We start from the raw sequence: 23,256 nt of genomic DNA on the forward strand, positions 1-23,256 counted from the left end.
ATGTTTAGAGAACAATCTGTTTTCTTAATTTCCACCTAATTCCCCAATTCCCTCTTAGCTGAGAAGAGACTCTATCTCAAATGATGTCACTGCAGAATCAGCTCTAAGTCAAGCAGATAAACGGCCTTACAAGAATCCCTCTCAGTCAGAAATGGTGTGAATTAGGTCAAGATTGGGATAATGCAGAGATCAGGAAATAAGGCTTCTAAGTAAGCCAAAAAGCAAAGTGCTAATGGCCAGGACAGCAATATATAATGAGCTCTTAAGAAGAACAACACATAGCTAAGCCATATATTTCCTCACTGGCAGTCAGCTTCATGCTTTAATGAAGTTACAAGGCAGAACACAGGAGTATCTAATCTCCAGAGAACATCATTAGTGAAGACAAACTACATTTTACAATGCTGCCATTATTTTGCTAGCATCTCATTAATCATTTAGTGGTCATTACTCATTATTTGCTTAGCTTGGACAGAGTACACAGCTGTGCAAAAATACCCACAGAATCACAGATTCAGGTGGTCCCTTCCCCCATGGAGCTAGCAAAACTGTAATTTGTCACTGCTGCCAGTGACCATCAGAAGTTTGCATATGAGGAAATACTGCCTATGTCCATCTTCATGGGCAGTTGAAAATGATGTTGACTTCTGCTGTGATAAACTGAAGATGCTGAACGATTTCCAGGCAGTGAGGAGTAAAATCCTCTGCCAGATTTGGAGAAAAAAAAATAAGGCAGTCATATTTCTCTGTTGTCCTCCAATATCAGTGAGGGACTGGGCCCCAAACTGTTTGAAAAAGGCCACAGAAGATAAAGTTCTGTTACAACCTGCTGGTCAAGAATAGACAGGCTCCCAGGAGTGTCTCCCTGTGGGCCCAAGGGTTAGCAACATGCTCACCTGAGCTGCAGAAGAACAAGAAACTGGTCAGCAGGCACTGCTGCTGGGAAAGGCCATTTACAGTGGCAATGGCCCTCACTCAAACACAAGATGACAAATTTCCTCTAAGCCTTGAAAAAGCACTAACCCATGTCCTCTGAATAAATACAGCCAGGTGGAAAGGGGTTTCCAGTGCACCAGCCAAGAGGTGCCCCAAAACAGAGACTAGACCACAGCCTCTGACATTGACCTGGGAAAGCATGGGTGCACCCATATCACAGGGATGTGACATTTCACCAGGAACTCACTCACCCTCCTGGTACTCAGAGAAAGTGTTCATGGGGATCCACTCTTAACTCTGTAAAGGGAAGCTGAGGCAGGGAACACACTGCTTGGTACCTGCTCCTTGTGGCCACACAGTGTTTGTTTTAAACAAAGACCCTGTGGAGGTGGCATCCCTATATGGCAATTAATGAGCCAAGACATTGGGAAAAAAAGACACATTCAGACACATTCAGAACTAAACTCATGTCATAGCCGTGTCCTGCAGTCTATGGATGCGCTGGGCCGGTTCTGCATCCTGATTTATCATCCAGCAGCAGAGGCACAAAAATGAGCAGGGTGATAACTCAATGACCTGTGGTGCTCAGGGGGTACCCTGACTGCAGCACCCACTCAGAACAGGACAGTGACTCTGGTGGGTGTCAGCGTTGCTGTGCATTTCAGATCAACTGCACAACCCCTCGTTTTTAACAAGAGAAAAGAAGTCCATTTTCATTTTGTGTGCTTTTTGTGTGTGCGAGCTTTGTTCTTTAAGCCCTTACATCATCTAAGGAGCAGTTGACCAACCCATGTAACAGCTTTCTAAATATGTTTTGCCTGAAGCACACACTCCGGGCAGAAAAAAAAATCAGTCCAGATAATTAAATAATTTGTCAGTTATAAACAATTGCAAATGGCTCCCAGTGAGGTAACCCATCACCTCCCATGCCACAGGCCAGGAGTGCTCCTGCAGGAGCTCTGTGGGTCCTTCCCTACTGCTGGGAAAATGCTTTTGGCAAAGGCCAGTCTCCTGCAGAGCAAGCTTTAGGATGGATGAAATGTCTGCTCCTGGACACTTGCCTTTCCTGTGGGAAAGATGGTCCAGTCCCAGCAGAGGAAAGGAAGACAGGAGTGTGACCTGCACTGCTGGCCTCTGCTCCCAGCCAAAACACATGGATTTGGACTTGCTCTGAGTATGCACACCCCCAGAAGCCACACATGCACAGCATCACTGCTGCTCTGGGATCACAGGCTCAGGCACAAAACCAACCACACCTTCCTGCTGAACATATCTTATTTTACATGACCAACTCACATTTTGGAGATAAAATTATCCTTGTCCTCAAAGCAAGAGGGACTTCTCACACCTGTACTCGCCCTCTCCATCATCTGAGGAAGAAAGCTTACAGCTGGTATTTTCTCCCATAAAGGGGCAAGGAAGGGAGCCTCTCTCCTTTGCGCTGTGTTCTGCAGTGCTGAGGCAAAAGCAAAGAGTTGTTTAACATGGCCCTCCAGAAGAAACAACAGCTTCCAGCATGGGTTTGGATTTGCTATCAAGGAGCAGCTGCCTTCCTCCGAGGGTGGTGCCCTTGAGAGCTGCAGGCAGCCTCAGAGCAGGCTCAGCAGGGTGACCACGCTGCTGGGCACGTGGGGCAGGCCCCTTGCTGGAGGAGAGGAGATAGGCTTTTTTAATCCTTGTTTCCTCTTCATTTTGCCCTGAGAACTAAGTAATCAAATGTGATAAATTTTGAGAAACATTTTGAACCCTTGTCCATTTCTAGCAATTTACTTACCTCAACAGGCCTTTCTCTCTTTCCCCAGGAAGCTCTGAATGTTCCTCTGCAAGTTAAGGAATATTCCCTTTCTTCTACAGTTCAACAACTCCATGTCTCAGCTCTGAATCACTGGTGAGATCCCAGTCACAATTGAGCACACTGATTACCCTGAGGCATCCTTTACAGACTTCAATATCCAGGTCAGGAGATGGCACTTGGGAGAAGTAAAATTCCCTTGTAGATTGTCCTGTCGAAGGATGTTTCCTACTCTTTTTACATCTTATTTTCCTGAGCTGTAAGGAACTGTTTAGCCTTTACTATGTTTTTGCCAGGAGAGCTAGAAAGGCAAAATGATTTTTCTAAAGTAATTGTTCTACAGAGAGTGCACAACACTTTCTGAAGCCGAGTCAGCACATAAATGCAAGCCATTAAATGAGAAACCCACTGAGTATTGAGGCAGTTGAGAACCAAGACTGGCTGCAGCCTGGCTAAAAATCAGCTATGAAGTTCAGCCAGGGGTCATGATGCCCTATAACAGCAATATGGAGGGGTCCTGGTGTCCTATAATGGCAAAATGGAAACATGAGCTGATTAGCCAGGGGGTTTTATTGCTGATGGATGAACATTAACAGGCAATTCACTCACAGGTAAAGGAGAGCACAAATGTTATGGTTGGAGCAAATGTATTTCATTAAAGTAACTGTGCAAGTTGCTGTTCAGACTGGAGGAGATGACATTCATCTGTGATTCATCTGTATGTGCCTGTGAATAACTACAGGTACCTCCTCCCTGCTGATCCCTTTCAAGATGATCCCATCAAGGCAACCAGTCCTGCAGTGGGAGACAGCATGGGCTGAACCCCAGTGCTGGCAATGCGTACTTCAGAGGAGATAATTCCTCTCTTTTTTAACAAAAAAGTAACACTCTTTTTCCCTCCCCCTTTCCTGAATGCATTTGGAAACCTGAGCTGAGAAGAAATCTGAAGGTATTTTCAGAGGAAAGCTGGGGAGAGGAAATTATGTTCAATATGTCAGAAAAATCCCCCAGAACTTCCTTTTGTCGCAATGAGATGTCTTTATCTGTAAAATGAACTGTGAGACAAAAAGATGACGAAGGTGAATAACCCAGACCCATGGGACAAAAGAACCCACTGCTCTGATTGCATTGTGCCCTCTGATGGGCAGCCAGAAGTGCTCCAGTGCAAGAGCCTCGGACATGGATGTAGTATGGTACAAATACCCATGGGATGGACAGCCAAGAGAGGCCTTTGCCCCCAGGTGTCAGTCCAGGCTTTGAAAGCTATCGATTCTCACATCCTCCTGAGTAGACGGTTGGTCCTTTCAGCCCATTTTCATAGGGAAATCCGAGCTTTGCAGCCATGCAGCACACTTGGAGCCAGGTGTGTGCTCCCTGCCCCACACAGCCCTGGGGACACACAGAGAAGTGGGGCAGCAGCAGAAACACAAATGAGCTCATTTGACTTACCTGGTTTCTCCTAGGCAGTGGATCACTCAAAAGGCTTCAATCAGCAGAGAGAGCAGCTCACAGGCATCCTCCAATGGCTCTCCATGGAGAGTTACCATCCCCTGGAGGAAGGCACCAAGCACTGCTGGAGGCTGTCACTCCTTGCTGTGTGGGCAAGCCCTGAAAATGAACAACAGGGTGGGAAAAAAGGCTGCTGGAGTCGGTATCCATCAACTCACCTAGAAAAGCTACCAACTGTCCTGGAAGACAAGCACTGGGCAAGAGACAGACTTGTGAGAGCGGTGTGCCAGTGGGGAAGCCCCAGCACAGGGTATTCCCTCTATCACTGCGGCTCTCTTCCATCCTCATCCTCCTGCTGACTGGGGAGTGAGTGCATCCAGTGCATCCTCTGCCCTGTGGCAGCAGAAGGAGGGACAAAGGGAGACAAGCCACTCTGGGCAGCCAGAGGTTTCCCAGCAGGAGCACCCCTAGCCACAAGAACATGATGGATCGTTTCCGGATGATCTTCCAGTACTTCCAATCCAACTCGGAGTCTGTAATGAACGGGATCTGTGGGCTCTTGGCCCTGGCAAGTGTAAAGATGTACACCAGCTTTGACTTCAGCTGCCCATGTCTGCCTCAGTACAATGTGGTATATGGCTTGGGGACCATGTTTATACCCCCTGTCATCCTCTTCCTGTGTGGCCTCATCCTCAACAGGACAGTCCCTGGTGATGCTGGAGGAGTGGAGGCGACCAGCGGGCACAGGAAGAAGGACCTGGCTGTCATCAGGTGGGGTTTGCAGCAGTAGTGGCATCCCTCTTCTCACCTCCTGTTTAGCTGTCTTTCTCCGTAGCTTTGATCCTCCTGGTAGATTAATTTTCGTGTAAGCTCATCTCCTGAGATGTGTCCCCATGACTCTGGAGGGGCAAGGGGTATGGGAAATGCATTTACATCCAGCAGAATTAAGGCTGTCTCGTTCCATCCCAGTTAAGGAGAGCAGGAGTGCCTCAACACCTGGCGCTTATGCCGCCACCCTGGGAACTGCATTGCTGCCCTGTCATGCATTCACAGGGTGTCTCCTGGGGCTTCCATGTGCAAAAATATGAGGTATTTCCTTTTAAATATGCAGAAGGTATGGCATTTTCATCACAGTCATTCTTTATCAAAAGACTCATGGTCTCCCTCCCTTCATCTCAGTTTTTTACTCAGTTTTGTACTGGTAGAAGAGTGAGGAGAATCATGTTCCATCTGTTACATGCAAAGTTTAATGCAGTACACAGGTTGGCTCACAGAGGGGCAAAAAAGCTGCAGAAAAAAAAAGGGGATTTTCCAGACTGAAACTGATGAGAAAAGGAAGTGTGAATGTGGAAGACAAGGGAGAGCTGACAAAGATCTGTGCATGTGAGACATAAGGGTACAGTCAAGGCAAACACATGATGAGGGGATTGTGCACTGAGTGCAGACAGCACACAGAGCAATCCCATGTGCTAGTGCAGGTTTCACTGAGAGGCAGAACCAACAAAGTCATACCAGAGCAGAAGAAGCATCAGCTGGAGCAATGCTGAGGGCAGCCCTGGGAGTCAGTTCCCTGGGTCTGTAAAGACTGTAAAGGCACAGGACAGCCTGCATCCCTCAGGGCTCTGGATGAGGAGGAAGCTCCCAGAATTAACCCACTCACCTCTCCCTCTGCTGCTCCAGGCACATGTGTTCCTCCATCATGCAGAGAGCCATGGTTGCCCCTGTCGTCTGGATCGTAGTCACCCTCCTGGATGGCAAATGCCTGATCTGTGCTTTCAGCGGCTCCGGGATCCTGAGAAGTTTGTGGGTTTTGCCAATGTGAGCACAGTGCAGGTGCAGCAGCTGCTGGCCAAGGTGCCCTGCAAGGATGACGAGCTCATGGGGAACAACACGTCCCGCAAGGCAGTGTCCAGGTACCTGCGCTGCTGGTCCCAGGTGGGTCACTGCTGGCAGAGCCTCTCATGTCGGTGAGGTGAACAGGCATGTGGCATCTGTTCCTGCTCTTCCTTGGTTTGCCATCACTCATTGTGGTCAGGCAGGGAGCAAGGCTGCTCTGTGCTTCTTTTTGCCTCCAAATGTTGGCTATGCTATCCTAAGTGATAATCTTGAGTCAGGTAGGGAAAAGGAAAGAGATAATGAATGGTTTAATAAAAGAACCAGCAGCTTCTAAACCCAGGTAATAAAAGATGTGTCTCCTAAAGCCCTGTTCAGTGTTAAAAGATCTTTCTAACTGCTAACCCTGCAGACAGGACCCACTGTTTTAAGGACAGTGCAAGCTTAGACAGATGAAAACAGCTTGCTCAGGAGCAATAGAACAGGGCACAATGGGGTGTGGAGCCCTGACTGGTCTCAGCTCTTGGTACAGAAGTGCCAGGTCAGGCATCAGGACAGGTGGAAAGTAATTGAAAACAAGCCCTTCCTTCTTATCAAAAGGAGCTGCCCATAGTCTGGGCTGTCTTCATGCTTCTGTGGGGCCTCCTGGACCCTGGAGTTAGTGTAGGTGGCCAGATGAAGATCACTGGAGATAAGGAAATGTCAAAGGAAAGCACTAAGTCCCCTTTCCCTGGGGCACTCCTATGCTCACAGCAAATGCCTGCCTGCTCCAGGCAATTTTGCAATCAGTTATCCTTACTAAATTATTCATGCACAGATAAATATCCATATTCTCCGGGTGGAAATTACACCAACCCTGCTGGTGCAGTGTGGGGTGCTGGACTACAGGGGACAGATCAAAGACAGGAGTCCAGATTCGTCACATTTCCCCTCCAGCCACACAAACTCCCTATCTCACTGATACAGGGCAAAGAGCTTGTGCCTGTCCTTGTGTCTGTCTTGCTCCTGTTTCACTGCTTCTTTCTTATCACGCAGGCACTTGGCTGGAGCATTTTGTTGATCCTTATCATAGCAGCTTCCTTGCCCGCTGGCTCAGACCTTGCTTCAACAGGCCACCCTCCTGCAGGCACGACACTGGAGCAACTACATTGACATAGAGCAAAAGATTTTTGAGGAAACCTGCTGTGAGCACAGCCGGCTCTTTGCTCACAAATGCATCCTCCACTTCTTTGAAAGCATGCGGCAAGAGATCAAACTGCACAGCTTCAGCTTGCCTAGGGAGGGAGAGGAGGCTGGAGGAGAGGAAGATCTTCTCCGGGGCATCACAGACCAGGACCAGGTGAACAAAGTTCTGAAACGTGGTACTAGAGAAACCTCCCCTGGATGTCAGCCAGGCACCCAGAGGCATCTCCTGGTGCAAGAGAGATCCCCTCTGTCCTGCACAGACAAAGCCAAGCATCCACTCCAGATTCCCCCAGCACACCAATGTGTAAAGGGGCTTTGTCCTGCAGACACAGCAGGAGCATTGCCAAACCTCTGCACAAAGTGAGGACCAGCAGGCAGATGACAGTCATGCTCATACCCTCCAAAACTCCAACCCCAAAGGCTCCACTCCAAGGCATGCCTAGCAAAACCTCCAAAGCCAGCTAGTTGGGAGGGTCCAAGGGTCCCAGATGCAGTCACTGTTAATGACATTTCTCAGCCAAGGGCTCTGTGAGGCACTTCTGTCGTATCAAAGAGTTTGCAGCTTCTTACAGCAAGATAAAATTGTTCTGGATTCAGAAAGGATTTAACCACAGCAGCGACATCTGGCTGCATACACAAAACATACACAAACAGAGGTGGGAGAAGCTCCTGCCCATTCCTATGAAACCTGGTTCAAAGGGTTATCAGAGCTGACACAGAAATTATTTACTTAGCATCTCTCTTAGTACCACACCAACATATTTACTCAAAAAAGTCAAAACCACCTCCTACATCTTCCCATCTACTGAGAGCTCTGGCTACCCCCAGCCCAGCTGCCAAACTGCTCTAACAACACATCAACACCTCCATGCATTTGAAAAATTAAATATGGCAACACTGAATTCATGAGCAGCATAACCTCAGTTGAAGACACCTCTGAATAAGGATTGGATTGGGTTGGATTTGCAGAAGGAACAGGAGATGGAGGCTTTGCATAACACAGCCATGGGCCTATGCTGGGGTTTCAGGTAGCTGCTGTCAGCACTGGTAGCTAAGCCATGGAAAGCACACACTGACTCTGCCTGAGAAGTCTGAACACAGATTTTAAACACACCCCTGCTAGATTTGAGTACAAACTGACCTATCCAGAGGATCATCCTTGCAACACCTATTTGGGCATTTCCAAACTGTTTGAATGTATCCTTATCTCTGAGTCTTTAATGGTAATTGCTTTTTCACCTGCCTTTTCCAGCCCCCATTGTACATGGTGCCAGTTTGACTGGTACTTCTGTCCAGGGTTGTTGCTTGGATGCATTAAAGTCTTTACTGCAAACCAACCCAGAACAGACACATTTATTCCTCCAGGCTGAACCTCACTGAACTGATGCCTGCTTTGTCTCTTGGAGAGAGAGGTGCAACATGGAGGGGCTGGGAGGAGGTGGGGTGAAGAAGAAATGTCTCCTTGGGTGTGCATGGATAGGTGGGGCAAGCAGGGCTTCCAGGAGGAAAGAAGAGGGTGGGATAGGGGCAGAGAAACCTGCGACCACATTGGGACTAAATCCAAAATGAGGGATCAAATAAAAATGCGTATTAATCCCCCAAATTGACTTGTCAAGCTGCTGGCAGGTGCATCACCTCCTCCCCAGAATGTTTGTATGCACAGGCAGGAGAATGAGGATGTACTGGGTAAAACATTGGGAGGCAAAATAACTCCATAGCCTACCCATGGGCAGCTGCACCCCTTTGCCCACTGAGGCCCAGTCAGGAGCTACAGGGTGCAGAGGGATGGGCTGCAAAGCTTTTCTATTTGCATAGCAAAATCAGTTCTGAATGAGTCCCTGAGCTCCCTTGGATATGTCAGGAGAGTGCACAGAGCCAGCTGTGGCCCATGCTGGTAGGGGAAAATACAATGGTCTTCTCCCCAGGAGCTCTTTAGATCCAGGGAGCTTCTGAGCTCTTACTTGAAATCAACATTGCACTTTGAATTGTGTGAATTGTGTCTCTGGTTTACTTTTATCAGACACAACGTCATAAATCTGAGGCTGTGGCTGAGTTTGGACTCACTATTCCATACTAGTCAAATTAGGTATTTTCCTAACACACTCAGAGCTGAGGTCTGCAGCTCCATTTGCATGCTGCTTTCCATGTTCTCAGGTCTTAAGTCATCCCAGTGTGGCCCCATAAAATGCAAAAAAGGGGAAGAGGAACAGATTTGTCATCTGTACCAGGAGAGAGAAAACAGGAGGGTTTAAGGGTGCTACCATACATTTGAAGATCTACAAAGGTTCATGTGCTGCTGGAAGACTCTGATCTGGTCATAGAGTAGTTCCAGTTGGCAGGAGCCATGGGTGTTCATTCCTCCCAGCCTCCCTGAGTCTCCTGCTGTGTTTCCTTCTAAAGCCCAAGAACCCTTCTCCATTGTGGAAAGGGATACCTAGCACACCATGACAGGACAAGAGGCAATACAGGAAATTCCATTTAAACAGACGGAAACATTGATTTTGAGGGTGATGGAAAGACTTGCCCAGAAGTCTATGCACCTCCATCTATGGAAGTATTCCCAGCATAGTTATATGTGAGCCTGAACATGCTTTGTACAGGGAGCAGTGGGTGGACCAAAAAATCTCCAGAGGTCTCTTCCCACCAGCTCTATTAAGAGTGTGTACCCTCCTGTGGAAGTTGGGGCAGAGAGAGTGACTCACCAACTTTAGCAGCTCTGTGTCTCCCAGGGCTGTTCTGATGCCTGACCTGCAGATATGCTCGGAATCCTTAGGGATCCTCATCTGCCAAGCCTGTGAAACAGCAGAGCTGACTGCAAAGACAACTTCCCCAGTCACTTCCTAAACTCTCCTGATGGGAATTGTTACTGTTTTCACATCCCTCCTTTCTATATCCCACACTGACTGGGACATGCAAAGCCCTCCTCAGCTCCACCCTTGGAGTCTGTCTCCATGTGCAGATGCAGGACCAGACCCTGGGAGGGACTTGGGGATGTACCGTCTCTTTCAGGACAGAGTTTTCAGAGCACAAATAAGTTAGGATTTTAGAGAGAATTTAAATAAATTGGGATTTTGAAAGTTCAGTTAGAGTGAACTTTCTGTTGTGAAGCTCATGAAAAGAAAGTCCTTCCTAACAAGGCAACATGGAAAGAAAAACCCAGGCATTGTCTTCTATGGGCTCTTTTTTGATTGCCACTGACCTATTGTTGGCTTCAGTGAGAACTGTAGTGCTGTGCACCAAGCAGGCTTAGGCGCTTCATTCATGTTTAATAAAAGGCAGGGTTTTCCTGGAGATCAAACAGCTCTCACCTTTTTATGGGGTTGATTCACACAGGCTTTGATGTGAACTGCCCTTCAAAAAGCCACTTGCCAGGTGAATAGAGAAGCCAGTCTGAGTTCTTAGGTAGCAATACAATATGCCTCATCTATATTCATGCAGGAAAATCTCTTCCTATTTGATGAGATCATGTAATTAACCTCTCCACAGCAGGCAGAGCTAAGACTGCTCAGGTATTACCCACTGGGCTCTGTGCTCACCTCTGCGGTGGCATTTGAGGGTGAACCCAGCATAATCAACTGAGCCCCAGGACTGGTGCAAGGCAGACTCAGAACCTGCAGCACTGACAAATGGTCAAAACACCTGGTTTGGCTTCCTACCTCTGTACTGACACTCCAAAAAACCTTGGAGGAAAGTAATTCTCCTGTGTCTTCCGTGTGCCACCCACCTATGTACAGCTTCCCTTGGTGAAGAGAACATACGTGTCCCCAGCCATCATTGCCGTCACTGGTGCCCAGCCAGATGTATCTTGGTCCTCATGTCAACAGCTCAGGTGGTGCCTGTACAGGAGTGATTGAGCAATTGCCACCGTCTGTTCTACAGCCACTTGTAGTCCCAGTAATCCCTCATCTTTTGGTCAGCTTGAGGGAGCAACTGAGTGCACCATGCTTTGTGAACTGGGAACTGAGATACAGGAAAACACCACTGACACCACTCACTTCTTTTAGATTTGTGCTGTAGAAGTTGAACCCAGCCTAACTGTTACCTCTCCTTCCTCTGCTTTTCCTTTTCTTTTCCCCTCCCTCTGCAGAATAAAAAAGAAGAGGTATTTTCCAGTGAAGCAGGTACAGAAGTAGGAGCTCAGACACCTGCAAGGTGCTTTTCTCAGATGCTGCTGAGGCAAGGCAGACACATGGAGGGAAGGGGAAAGCTCTAGAATCCAGTTTTTCCATGTGTGCCAGAACTGCAGAGGTGGGGTGTCTCATTCATTCCTGGGAGGAGCACTCACCCCCTGCATTTGCAAACAGGTTTCCAGCAGCCAATCAGCCAACTCTGCCAACTGCACAAAGTGCTCTGGGGAGCACACAGCCATGGTAACACCTGCACCTTCCAGCAAAGAGGACTGGTGGCTGGGAGACTGCAGAAATGGGGATGTGGAGAAGAATGGATTCAGGTTTTACAAACCAGAAACAACCCAGGTCATAGATCCAAAGGAGAGCAGGAAGAAGCAAACCCTAAGCTTTTGTAGGCAGCAAAATCAGCAGAAAAAACATTTTAATTTTCTGCTTTAAATAGTGGGGCTGTAAGAGTGCATGAATGAAACAGGGAACTACACAGAAACTTGGTGATGTCATCTTTGAAGAGGAATCTGAAAGAACAAAATAAACTGAGGCCACAGCTTGGACTCTGGTGGGGAAAGGAATCAAGTGAAGATGGACAAGTTTCGGATGATCTTCCAGTTTTTCCAGTCCAACCAGGAGTCCTTCATGAATGGCATCTGTGGGATCATGGCCCTTGCCAGCACCCAGATGTACTCAGCCTTTGATTTCAACTGCCCCTGCCTGCCACACTATAACCTGGCCTATGGGCTGGGCATCCTCCTGGTGCCCCCCTTCATCTTGTTCCTGCTGGGTTTTGTGCTGAACAACAACATCTCCATGCTGGCAGAGGAGTGGAGGCGGCCGCAGGGCCGGCGGGGCAAGGACCGTCTGTGCTGCGCTACATGTTCTGCTCCATGGCACAGCGGGCCATGATCGCCCCCGCGGTCTGGGTGTCTGTGACACTGCTGGATGGCAAATGCATCACCTGTGCCTTCTGCACCTCGGTGCCCGTGCAGACCCTGGGCAATGCCAGCCACCCTCACCTCTCCCAGGTGGAGGTACAGCGCGTCCTCGCACGAATCCCCTGCAAGGACATCTACAATGGGCAGCAGCTCATTGCCAATGAAGTGGCCATCAGGTACCTGCGCTGCATCTCACAGGTAAGAGGTGTCATGGCTGTGCTCTCACTGGTAGCTTGGGGTTAGGCACTGCCAGCCTTAGCTCTTCACTCAACAGAATCTGCCTGTTGAAGTCAAGCTGCAGCAGGAGAGATTGGTAATTTTGCAGGGGTACAAGGTGTTCAGACTCAGCTCCGTGGAGTTTTGCCTCTAGTGTGGTGCAGAGGATTTAGCTGTAAGTCATCCTGATAATTGGCCCCCTCTCCTGCCTGGGCAGCCCCGGGCTGCAGAGCAGTGACAGCCAAATCATCTGCATGTTTGGAAATTCAGAACAAGTTCAGAAAGGGTGGAGATGGATCTTACTCAGTGGCTGGTAGGTTGTCACCCTCCCCAATAACTCATCAGTTGTTCTTGCTCTTGCTTCTTATTACAACATGTGCAAGCAATGGGCTGATAACCATCTATGCCACTTGTCTCTGCTGTTGCATGGGAACAGCCAGTGTGTGTTTATTAAGCATCCTAGGGAACCACAAATAAAGATGTGTCACTTGTCACTTGTCCTGTGCTTAATTCCGCTCAAACCCTCTGCTCCGGGCCATGCTGGAGACAGGATGGTCTGAAACACCTGTCAGTCAAGCAGCCCTTTTGGCTGACCTCCTTAGGGCAGAGAGGAATTATTATCCCCTTTAAGAGAAATGGAGCCACAGGGACTTCTCCAAAGACACAAAGCAGATTTTCCTGGGCAGACCCCAATTGAAAAGCATTGGGAGCTTAAAAACAAGAGGTCCCAGATACCATCTCCCCATCAGCTACTCTTCTAGGGGGCTGCATTTCCAGGAGGGTTGAACCTCATGAGCTTTGCCAGTACAGCCTGGAGGCAGCCTGAGCTAAGACTGATGGTGAACAAGACAGACTGGTTCTGGCTCTGCCCTCATTTTACCCTCCCTGTCAGACCCCATTAACAGGGGAGCTTTCACTGCTGCTCACTCACAGTAGATGTTACTAAGTTTAACAGATCAGAAAAAGGGTTAGACAGCTGTATAAACCAGTGAGTACCTGGGACAACACTGCAAGTCAGAGGACACAGCTAAAGTCAGAGGACACAGCTATCCTGGACCAAGCTGAGGCATCATTCTATCAGAGGCAGGGACCAAGGGCTGGGCACAGGATTCAGCCCTGGTGTTATTTATGGTCAGTGCCTGCTAATGCTCTAAAAGGCAAGAAGCAAGAGGTGCTGCTTATGTGGATGCACTGAACAAAATTTCAGTGCAAATGGTTCCTAGGGCCTCCTCATCCAGTTTTGCAGTGTAAACACAGCCAAATGTCAAACAGCCCGAAGTGGAGTCAGGCTTGTTTGCAAACCAGGGAAGTTCTGCTGGCTGGTTCTGCCGGACATGTGCTCTGCCTGCCTGTGACAGCTCTGGTTCCCCTTCATCTCTGCAGGCTCTGGGCTGGTGCTTTGTGCTGCTGATGACCACTCTGGCTTTCTTGGTCAGATCACTTCGGCCTTGCTTCAGCCAGGCTGCCTTCCTGAAGAGCAGATACTGGTCCCACTACATCGACATCGAGCGCAAGCTGTTTGATGAGACGTGTGCAGAGCACGCCAGGAGCTTTGCCAAGGTCTGCATCCAGCAGTTCTTTGAGGGCATGAGCACAGACCTGGTGGCTACTCGCTGCCACCTGCCCAGGAAAGCCCCTGCTGATGCAGGGGAAGCTGCCGAGAAGCTCTTGGGTATCACAGACCAGAGCACCATGAACATGGCCCTGAAGAGCTGGCACAGATGCAAGCCCCCACTGGACCTCCACTCACCCGCCCTCCCCACTGGAAATGGCTGGGCAGGAGAGGGGCAGCCCCCCACGCATCCCTCTGCACCCCGAAGAGAGACAGCTGCCTACTACAGCTGGGTGTGAGAGCCCATGGGGCTGTGCAGAGGCAGAATCACCTTTTTGTGAGATGGGCTGCAGGGCACATGAAGCCAGGCCACAGGCAAGGGTCAGTGCCACAGCAGCTGCAGGGGAACAGGCACCCAATGGGCTCAGTTGTGCCAATGTGATCCCGTCTGCTCTCACATCCAGTCCTACAGCATTGGTAATTCAGGTAATTAGTTTTGTGCCAGGAGGGGCAATTTTGAAAGGCCGTGATGGAAGAGCCCCAGGGATGCTGAAGGGTGCAACGTGGCAGCCAGATGTGCCGTGTGTCCCATACCACTGAGCACCAGGTTTGTGTTGTGGCAGTTGCCAAGACAGACACTAACAGATGTGCAAGACTTCCTCTCCTTCATGACATGCTCGGCACTGAGCACTGCATGTGGTTTTAGGCAGTATTAAAAATTTCCTGGTGGGGAAACAAGCTGGGAGTGTCCCTTTCTCCTGCCAAGCTGTGAAACCCTAAAAGATCACATTACCCCTCCACACACTACATCCCCACAGACACATGGCTCCCAAGCCAAGAAAAGCTTTAAAATAAATTTGACCAAAGCAATGAGCTAGTGAAGAGACATCCCATATTGCACTCCATGTGACAGAAACAGCATGGTTGGTGTTACAGGTACCATTAAATGAGGATTCCACAGAGATGCTCCTTGAGGGAAGTGTCCAGACAAGGAGAGCAGCTATCGTTCAGCAGCAAGGAGTGGAGAGGGAGCCAGGCCAACACCCTGCCACAAATCTGCCTCAGGATGATTTGTTCTTACAATTTTTCCTGTATCTCTCCTTGACACAAAGACTGTTGTTAAAAACCCACCTGGGTGTTTGTTTAAGGAGCCAAATAAATAATTCAGGCTTAGAATTCAAGCTCTGTGCTCAGACACCAGGATTTATAAAAGCTATTTACAAAAGCTGTTGGTGTTTCTTTACTTGGATGCAATGAAAAGGACTGGAAGAGCCCCCAGGCCAAGCCTGAGGTGCTGAGGTAGTGTGAATTGACCAGTGCATGGCTGCCAGCAGCAGCCAGCCCTGGACCTCAGAGGAGAAGCTGGGGAGTCACCGCCAACTTTACACAATGCAAGGTGGATGCCCACTTCTGCAGAAACAGAGGATGACAGGATGCAGGCCCTTGCACATCCCTTCTGATATGTTCATCCACTTGAATTTTCTGCTGTGTTGTTCTTGTTCAAACAACTTATTATGGCTAGCCAGTAACTAAGGTGTCATTTGCATAAACCTTAATTATCAGTGTGTAACTCCACAGAGGCTTTGGGGAGAAGAGAACAAAGGACCAAAATTATGAGGAAATTCTCTTGACTGCTGTGAGAGCATCTTAGCAATCTCATAGTCAAGGGCAGGCTGAATCTGGCCAACTCCCAGAAGGGAGCATGACATGGCTTTGTCATTAATCTTCACACCCAAACTTTAATTAAGGCACCTGCCCAGAAATTAATAGGCACAAAACCTGATTTACAAAGCAAAGGAGATTAAACGATAAAGGTGGTTTCCACTCCTATTATCTGCAGTTCAGTACTGTTCATGGCTCACTGGGAAAGGTGTGCTCAGAGTCCCCACAATGGCGAGCAGCACATAACATAAGCCATTAAGGTGCAAAAATAACTAGATGCATTTGCAATGAGAAGCTTTTGGACCTTTAACTAAGATTTTTAGAATTAGAGCTTTGCCCTCATGCAGCAAATTCAGCAGTTGCAGAGTCCTCACAGATGAGACAGGTTCTCCTCTCCGTGCTGGAATTTCGGTACACTGCTCATTGCCTTTGGGAGGAGAGCCTTCCCAAGGGAACCCGCACAGCCCCTGGGATTTCAGGCGGGCTGTGCTCCCAGTGCTGATCCCGGTTTGTTGCAGTGCCCTGAGCGTAGAGCCAGCCCCAGGGTCCCCACCAAGCCGGCAGGGGAGCCAGCCGAAGGCAAGCACCGAGCGTGTGAGAGTCCCGAGGGATGCACCGCACCCAGACAACTGAGAGCTGCAAAAACCCGCCCGGGGATCCCAGAGCCGGGGGTAGGAAGGAAGACGGTCCAAAAATCCCATCGGCTGAACTGCCAGCCCTGGGCTGAGCCTGGATTTGCTCGGGGCGGAGGGGAACGTGGGTGTTGCTGAAGATTTGCCTGTGCTGAAGACATTCTCCGGGGAGAGCTGAGTTTAACCGCGGAGACAAGACGGCAAAGAGGGTGGGGGGGAGAATGGGGGCCTCCGGCCTCTGCAACAGGCTGGGCAGGAGCCGGAGCTGATGGCGGAGAGAAGGGAGCAAAGAGAAAGTGAGGCACTCTCGGCTGCCTCGCAGGCAACGCTCAAGCAGAGGAACCAGCGAGCGGAAAAGTTGAGCCAGGCAGGAATGCAGCGCACTCGCCAAAACTCAGGCTGTGCCCATCCCTGCACACATGGCCCCGGCCCTGCTCAGCCCCCAGCCTGCTCCGTCCCGCCTTGGGGGAAGCGGAGCCTGGCAGCCCGCAGAGCTGGTGATGCCCCAAAAACCCGCCCAGGCGGGCGGCTTCTCGCTGGCTCAGCCGGCTCCCGTGTGCTAAAGCAGAGGTTTCTGCCCCTTCTCGTGGGACCATGGGCTTCTCCCGCGCTGTCCCTGCCTGCTTGGTGTGGCTCCACCGACATCACTGAGTCCCCTGGGGACCATGGGGGCTGCAGCCAAGCCCTAGGCTTGGAGGATCCACCATTTCCCCTCTGCACTCCTGTGAGGCGCCTCAGCACTGCCGTCTCCAGGCAAACTCCCGGCCATCCCGGCCAGCCATTGCACATCTGCATCATGAGTCAGAAAGCACGGTGTGATTTTTCCAGTAACTCATTCTCCCAACTTTTCATTTCCTTTTTTTTTTTTTTTTTTTTTTTTTTTTTTTTTTTAAGGCACAGCCTCAGCCGCGCACAGAGGCAGAAGCCAAGCGCCTGTTCTTTCTTTGCCCCACCCAAGCTCAGGGCATGAGAACAACTTCCTCTCTCTTCCCAAAAGCCGACAGCGGAGAGAATGTTTCAAACTGAATAAAGAAGCCATCGCGAACTGTTAAGGCTGTTTTTAAAAGCTTCCGCTTCGCCCATCAGACCAGCCTCAACCTGCATCCCGACTTCTGCGCAGCCGTGCGTGCTGCTGGAAATCCCCCACCCAGAGCATGAGTGAAAATACACAGAAAGGGCTGAAAAGGCTCCAGAATTGGCTTCAACCACTTTTTCAAGTAAGTGACTTAATTTTTTCTTGCTTTCATATATATTTTGGGGGAAGAAACAGAGGTTCCTAAAAACATACCTGCTGAAAACAACTCCCCTTTTACCCAGCCCTCTCTCCCAGACCATAACTACCAAGCGGAGGAAGGGTAACCTCTAAATGGCCAAAACTTCTCTTTGCCAGCTCCTCAGATTTTTGCTTTGCCATTTGCCGGTCTGTCAGGAAGGTTACAGGGCTGTGTTTATCAGGGCTGTTTGTGGGTAACTAACAACAGATGCTTGAACAACAACAAGTTCGTGGGTTTAGCATCTGGTTGCAAACGTGGAGTTCCAGCAGGCACGGAGATGGAGGCCTGGCTCCCATCACGTGGTGGCAGTTTTCAGCTGGTCTGTCTCCTCTGCAGAGGGAGTTTTGCGTATGGAAAACTGGGAAGCTGCAGGAAGATATTAAGGGCTGTTACATTTGAAGTCAGCAATATCACAGTGTGACTTTAAAGGGATTGCCACGGGTTAGACACAGCAAAGAACAGAGGCCAAATTTCTGACCAAATTCCCCACCCTTGCCCCATGGAGAAAGGGAGTAAACCAGGATTTGTTGAGGCGGCAGATAAACTGAGGCAGAATAGTGATTTAAAGCACAGTGTAAGAGCAAGCCTTGTGCAAAAGACCATAGGGATTAAAGTATCTTTGTCTCTTCTGCCTGAATGTCCCTGAAGGCTTGTCCTTGCAGTTGGAGTGGCCCAGGGAAGACTTTGGGGCAGCCCTGTGGGCCATGGCTCCCAGGTAGCCCCAGATATACTTCCAGCACACTGCAAGCTGCCAGAGAAGGTTAGTTGAGTGCCCAGGTCCTTCCTGCCTCCAGCAAACCCTGGTGACAGCAGTTCCTCTGAGGCCAGCAGGTTTAGTCAGAGGGGAGGGTTCCCAGAGCTTGCAAGGTGCTTGAGACTTCCTGAGGAGGAACCTGTGAGGATGCAGCACTGATGGAAAGTCAGCCAAGAAATTAATTGAATCCAGCTTGAAGATGGGATGGGGGAATGACCATCACTGCAGAGAGTGTGGATATATTCCCTAGTTATTTCCCTGCCCTTAAAAAATCAGGGCACATGTCTTTCCCTGCTTGGCCCCAAGTGCCTGCAGCCCTGTCAGTGGGGTGTAACAAAGGGAAAGAGCACCAAACAGCACCTCTGGCACTGAGGCTGCAGGTAGAGGGACTCAATCTTGGAGCAGCAATTAAGAGGCTGAGCTGGGACTGCAGGCCAGGACAGGGCGTACGATTATGTCACTCACGTGCAGGAGATCATCCTGCCACACCTAATCCTAGCAAAAGCTCACACATAATTGCTGTCCCAGCTCTATAAGCATTTGTGTTTGTATTCTGTAAGCATAAGTGTTTGTATTCTAGACATTAGGATAAGCTTTCCCAGAAAATAACTTCTCTTGCTGATAGCAACAACCCCAAGCATCCCTTCATCCTTCTCAGCAAAGACTGCTCCTGCCTGGGCCTCCCCTGCTGCATTTCTGTGCTCCCAAATCTGCTGGGATGTCTCACAGCACCCCTTGCTGCCTTCCTCAAATACCTGTGTCTATTAATAAATATTAACTCATCAGCACTAAAGAGGGAGGCAAAAGCCACACAGAGCAACTTCAAAGCAGCACAACCCCAGCACCCATGTGCCACGTGTAGCTGGGCTTGTGTGAGTCAGGGTTGGGGACACATCCTAGTGCCAGTGCTCTGGTCCAGTTTTCCCAGTAACATGGTGTTCTCCTTCATTGCAGGTTTGGGAGATCATCAAGTTTGCCGTGATGCTGACAATAATTACCTCTGTGGGAGGTGACTAAAAGCAAACAGAAAGAAAGAGGACAAACATGCAATTGAGAGGGACAGAAAGAGATGTCCCACCTGTCATCTTTGCTGTAGTGAAGCTTTTGGAGGGCTTGCTGGGAAACTAAAATGGCTGAGGTTTCACATATTGCTTAGGAAGTCGCTTTTCAGCCCCTTGTGAAGTATCCCTGGTATCAGCAATCAGCTCCAGAGGCTGGGACACCAGGTGGGAGGAAGGGACATCAGCGAAGGTGTCTTGCTCCTGGAACAGCTCCTTGCACATCAGCTAGCTCCAGGCCATTTCATCCCCCACTGGAGTGTTCTCAGTGCTGGGTGCTGCCCCCACACACCTCAGCCCCTGGACGAGATGGCCGCCCTCATCGCTGAGAACTTCCGCTTCCTCTCCTTGTTCTTCAAGAGCAAAGATGTGATGATTTTCAATGGTTTGGTGGCCCTGGGCACAGTGGGGAGTGAGGAGCTCTTCTCAGTTGTTGCCTTCAATTGCCCCTGCTCCCCTGCCCGCAACTACATCTATGGGCTGGCTGCCATTGGAGTCCCGGCCCTGGCCCTCTTCCTCATTGGCGTCATCTGGAACAACCACACCTGGAACCTGGTGGCAGAGTGCCACAAGCGTGGCACCAAGAACTTCTCTGCTGCTGCCACCTTCCTCCTCTTCGGCTCCATCATGGGCCGGGCATCTGTGGCACCAATCACTTGGTCAGTCATCTCACTGCTGCGTGGGGAAGCTTACATCTGTGCCCTCAGTGAGTTCGTCAAGCCATCCTCCCTGGACAAGTTTCCAGCTGAGTATGGGGCCGATGTGCTGGCCAAGTTCCCCTGTAGAGACGTCCCAGCAAACCTCACCAAGTTCAGGGACGAGGTGACACGGAGACTGAGATACGAGTCCCAGGTAGGCACACCAGGGAGAAAGCCACGGGGAGTGGGTAAGGCCACCTTGCCATGTCCTAACGCAGCCTCTCTCTTCTCTCCCAGCTCTTTGGCTGGCTGCTCGGCATCGTTGCGGTCCTGATTTTCCTCAACAAGTGCCTGAAGCACTGCTGCTCGCCGCCTGAGCTACCGCCAGGAGGCCTACTGGGCCCAGTACCGCCTCCAACGAGGACAAGCTCTTCCGACGCACGGCCGAGGTCCACTCCCGCATCCTGGCAGCCAAGAACGTGAAACAGTTCTTTGGCTTTGTGGCACTGGACAAGGAGGAGAAGGAGCTGGTGCAGGAGTTCCCGGTGGAGGGCGTCCAGCGAGCCCCCAGTGGAATGCCATCACAGGTGTCTACATCTACCGAGAGGAACAAGGGCTTCCCCCTCTACAGCCGCCTCCACAAGTGGGCCAAAGGTGTGGAAGGGACGGGCCAACCCAGAAGCCACGAACTGCTGTTTTTAGCTTCCTGACACAGATGTGCACCAGCAGTGCTTCCCAGACTGCCTGGCAGGCCTTCCAGTATTGGTGATCAGCTGAGGGATGCACAGGGAACATTCCTCCCTGTGGAGGCACCTGAGCTGTCAGGGAAACTTCTAGGCTGATGCCTTGGAAGAATCTACCGTAGGCTTCAGGAAAGCTTTTTAGCTTAGGGTGAGCAAAAAGGCTTCCCCCATGGTGCTCTACAGTTGTGTTAATTACCTCAGTTTGTCTTTCTCATTGGCCCGTGGGCCTTGTCCACCTCTATGTTCATATATATCCCTGGTTCTCAAGGTTTCAGCTTTCCCTGTTTCCCCATTAGTCATGGTATCACTAATGTCCCATCCTTATGTCCCCTATAGGTCACTGCCCTTTGCCCTGCCCTCATACTGCCCCTTGCCCTCAGGCCATTGGTTCCTGACCTCATACTTAACCCTGAACATTCCTTTGATCTGGGTCTTTCTGTCTCTAAAGCCCTTCAGCGTGCATCTGCAAAATAAACTGTGCTGGAACTTTATACATGAGACCCTTCCTGCCCTTTCTTCACTGAGCTAGCCGTGGTGTGTGTGGACTTGAAAGCCTCGCCTGTGTGCCCACCCGAGCAGCTTCTCCAGAAGAAATGCTTTTTGGGGAGATGTAGTAGCAACCACTATCCACGTCCACATTGCTATACCTCCCAGCAGGATTACTTCTTTCAGCAGGTCAACAGGAATCATAACAGCCTCAAGGCAGAGACTGGGGAAGCCCTCCCTCAGAGACAGCAGTCTCACTGCTGTTCCCAGAGACACAGGGGAGCAAAGAGCCCTTACCTCCAGGCTGCCAGTGCAGCCCACCGTCTGATGCATCAGCAGAAGCCTTGGGGAGCAAGAGATGGGCACATTTCTCACTGTGACTCCTGCAGTTCCACTTGTCTCACCCACAGCAGGGTTAGCCCCGGCCATCCCACACCTATTTGTTTTATTGATATTGAGATCTTCTCACACACTTGTGTGATGCCTGTTCACAGGCAGGTCCAGAACACTCTACAGACTTTACAGAGCAGGTAAAAGCAGGAAGCAGTGGGTAAATTCCCTGAGGCAAGGAGGATGCAATGGTATCTGGGAAGGAATGGGTCAGTAACGTAGAACACACCAAGTAACAGAGACTACACAGGAGGAAACACCAATATTCCTGGTACTCAAAAAGGCACTCTGTAATTACCAAGTTGAAATTTGGGTAAGACACAAAACTCCCTTTGTTCTTACTAAAGGCTTGGCAATCTCTAATGAACCCAAATGGTCATAAATCCAGAGAAGGCACCATCAGCAGAACAGCTTTGGGGCAAGCTGGTGAGGTGGAGACTGAGAGGGAAAAGTACCCACAGCACTGTCTGCATCTCATTGCATTTCTCATCCAGCCATCGGATGAGAGTCCTTGTTTGGGTTACAAGCTGCAGGAAGACCTCACCAGAATTAGCTTTACATTAATGTGTATATAAACATACATATAGTGTATATACCATGTAATTGTAGTAGTCACTTGTATTGATGGAGCATTTTTCTCAGAGGGGAAGGGGATGAGAAAGCTGCCAGCCCACAGAGTACCTTACATTCACACATCTGCTGCACTAGGGCTGCAGCCCTGGAGCAAAACGGACACAGCAGCCCTCTCCCTACTCATCTCCCAATGAATTTGTAAAACTCTTTCCACTGCCTTAATTGGCCCCTGAAGCAGAAGGCCTCTGTTATGGACTTGGCCATACTCTGAAAGGTGTAAGATTACTACCCTCACCATGACACTGTGTGACTATGGCTTCAAGGCTGCTCTCTGGCATTGCAGTCCCTTTTCTCCCAGGGGTCGAGCCCGTGTACTCAAAACTATTTAAAGTGCTGGCACAACAGAGAAGTTTGCTTTTCCTACTTGAACTGTTTTGTTATAGGTACAACTTCTTTTTACACTGTATTTACCAAAAGCCTTCATAAGTGTTTCAAAAACCAGCTCAACCCACAGAACTCGGAGGCTTACACACAAGGAGATTTTAAATAAATTATTAAATGAGAGTTATTTTTCATTGCCTTGTGAGTTTTTTTTCAGGGAGCAGAAAAGGCATAATTTAATATTCTCTTTGAACTCAAGGACTGGGAACTTGTTTTTTCTTATTTCTTTCTATTAAAGGATTCAGATCCTCTCCAGATCATCCTAGAATGTTTTAAAGCATTGCCATGTATTACAAGTAGTAAGGTGTGTTTTTAGTTATTCTTGCAGTGAGTAGCACAAATCTTGTGTATCAGGATACACAATTGCAGCAAAGGAGAGAAAATTATTTTAAAAGCTTTTGACAAGTATGGTGTCTTGCCAGAAAGAGCTGCAGGCTATTCCCTCACATAAAGAGGCTGGAACACCGCTTAATGGGCGAGGCCCTCCGAGGATCCCTGTTCAACCTCTCCACAGATTTGCTTTGCATTTGTGGGAAGGCTTGGCTCTCAGGCCTCACCATCAACTAATCTACATAAATAATCA

At 49.5% G+C, this 23,256-nt stretch overlaps 3 protein-coding genes across 3 annotated transcripts; all 3 read left to right on the forward strand.

Moving 5' to 3' along the window:
* Positions 1-4,661: 4,661 nt before the first annotated feature.
* Positions 4,662-7,503, forward strand: CALHM3 (calcium homeostasis modulator 3). Its single transcript, XM_066324445.1, is given in 9 exon segments — positions 4,662-4,877; positions 4,879-4,912; positions 4,915-4,948; positions 5,858-5,961; positions 5,964-6,112; positions 7,046-7,082; positions 7,085-7,114; positions 7,117-7,369; positions 7,371-7,503. Coding segments are annotated over 9 exon segments (990 nt in total).
* Positions 7,504-11,904: 4,401 nt separating this feature from the next.
* Positions 11,905-14,321, forward strand: CALHM1 (calcium homeostasis modulator 1). Its single transcript, XM_066324474.1, is given in 3 exon segments — positions 11,905-12,172; positions 12,175-12,452; positions 13,854-14,321. Coding segments are annotated over 3 exon segments (1,014 nt in total).
* Positions 14,322-19,342: 5,021 nt separating this feature from the next.
* Positions 19,343-21,810, forward strand: CALHM2 (calcium homeostasis modulator family member 2). Its single transcript, XM_066324475.1, is given in 6 exon segments — positions 19,343-20,254; positions 20,338-20,412; positions 20,414-20,452; positions 20,454-20,598; positions 20,601-20,659; positions 20,661-21,810. Coding segments are annotated over 6 exon segments (951 nt in total). The 5' UTR covers positions 19,343-19,711; the 3' UTR covers positions 20,751-21,810.
* Positions 21,811-23,256: the final 1,446 nt, after the last annotated feature.

This window comes from Sylvia atricapilla, chromosome 8 (assembly GCF_009819655.1).
Source record: "Sylvia atricapilla isolate bSylAtr1 chromosome 8, bSylAtr1.pri, whole genome shotgun sequence".
Classification (NCBI taxonomy): Eukaryota; Metazoa; Chordata; class Aves; order Passeriformes; family Sylviidae; genus Sylvia; species Sylvia atricapilla.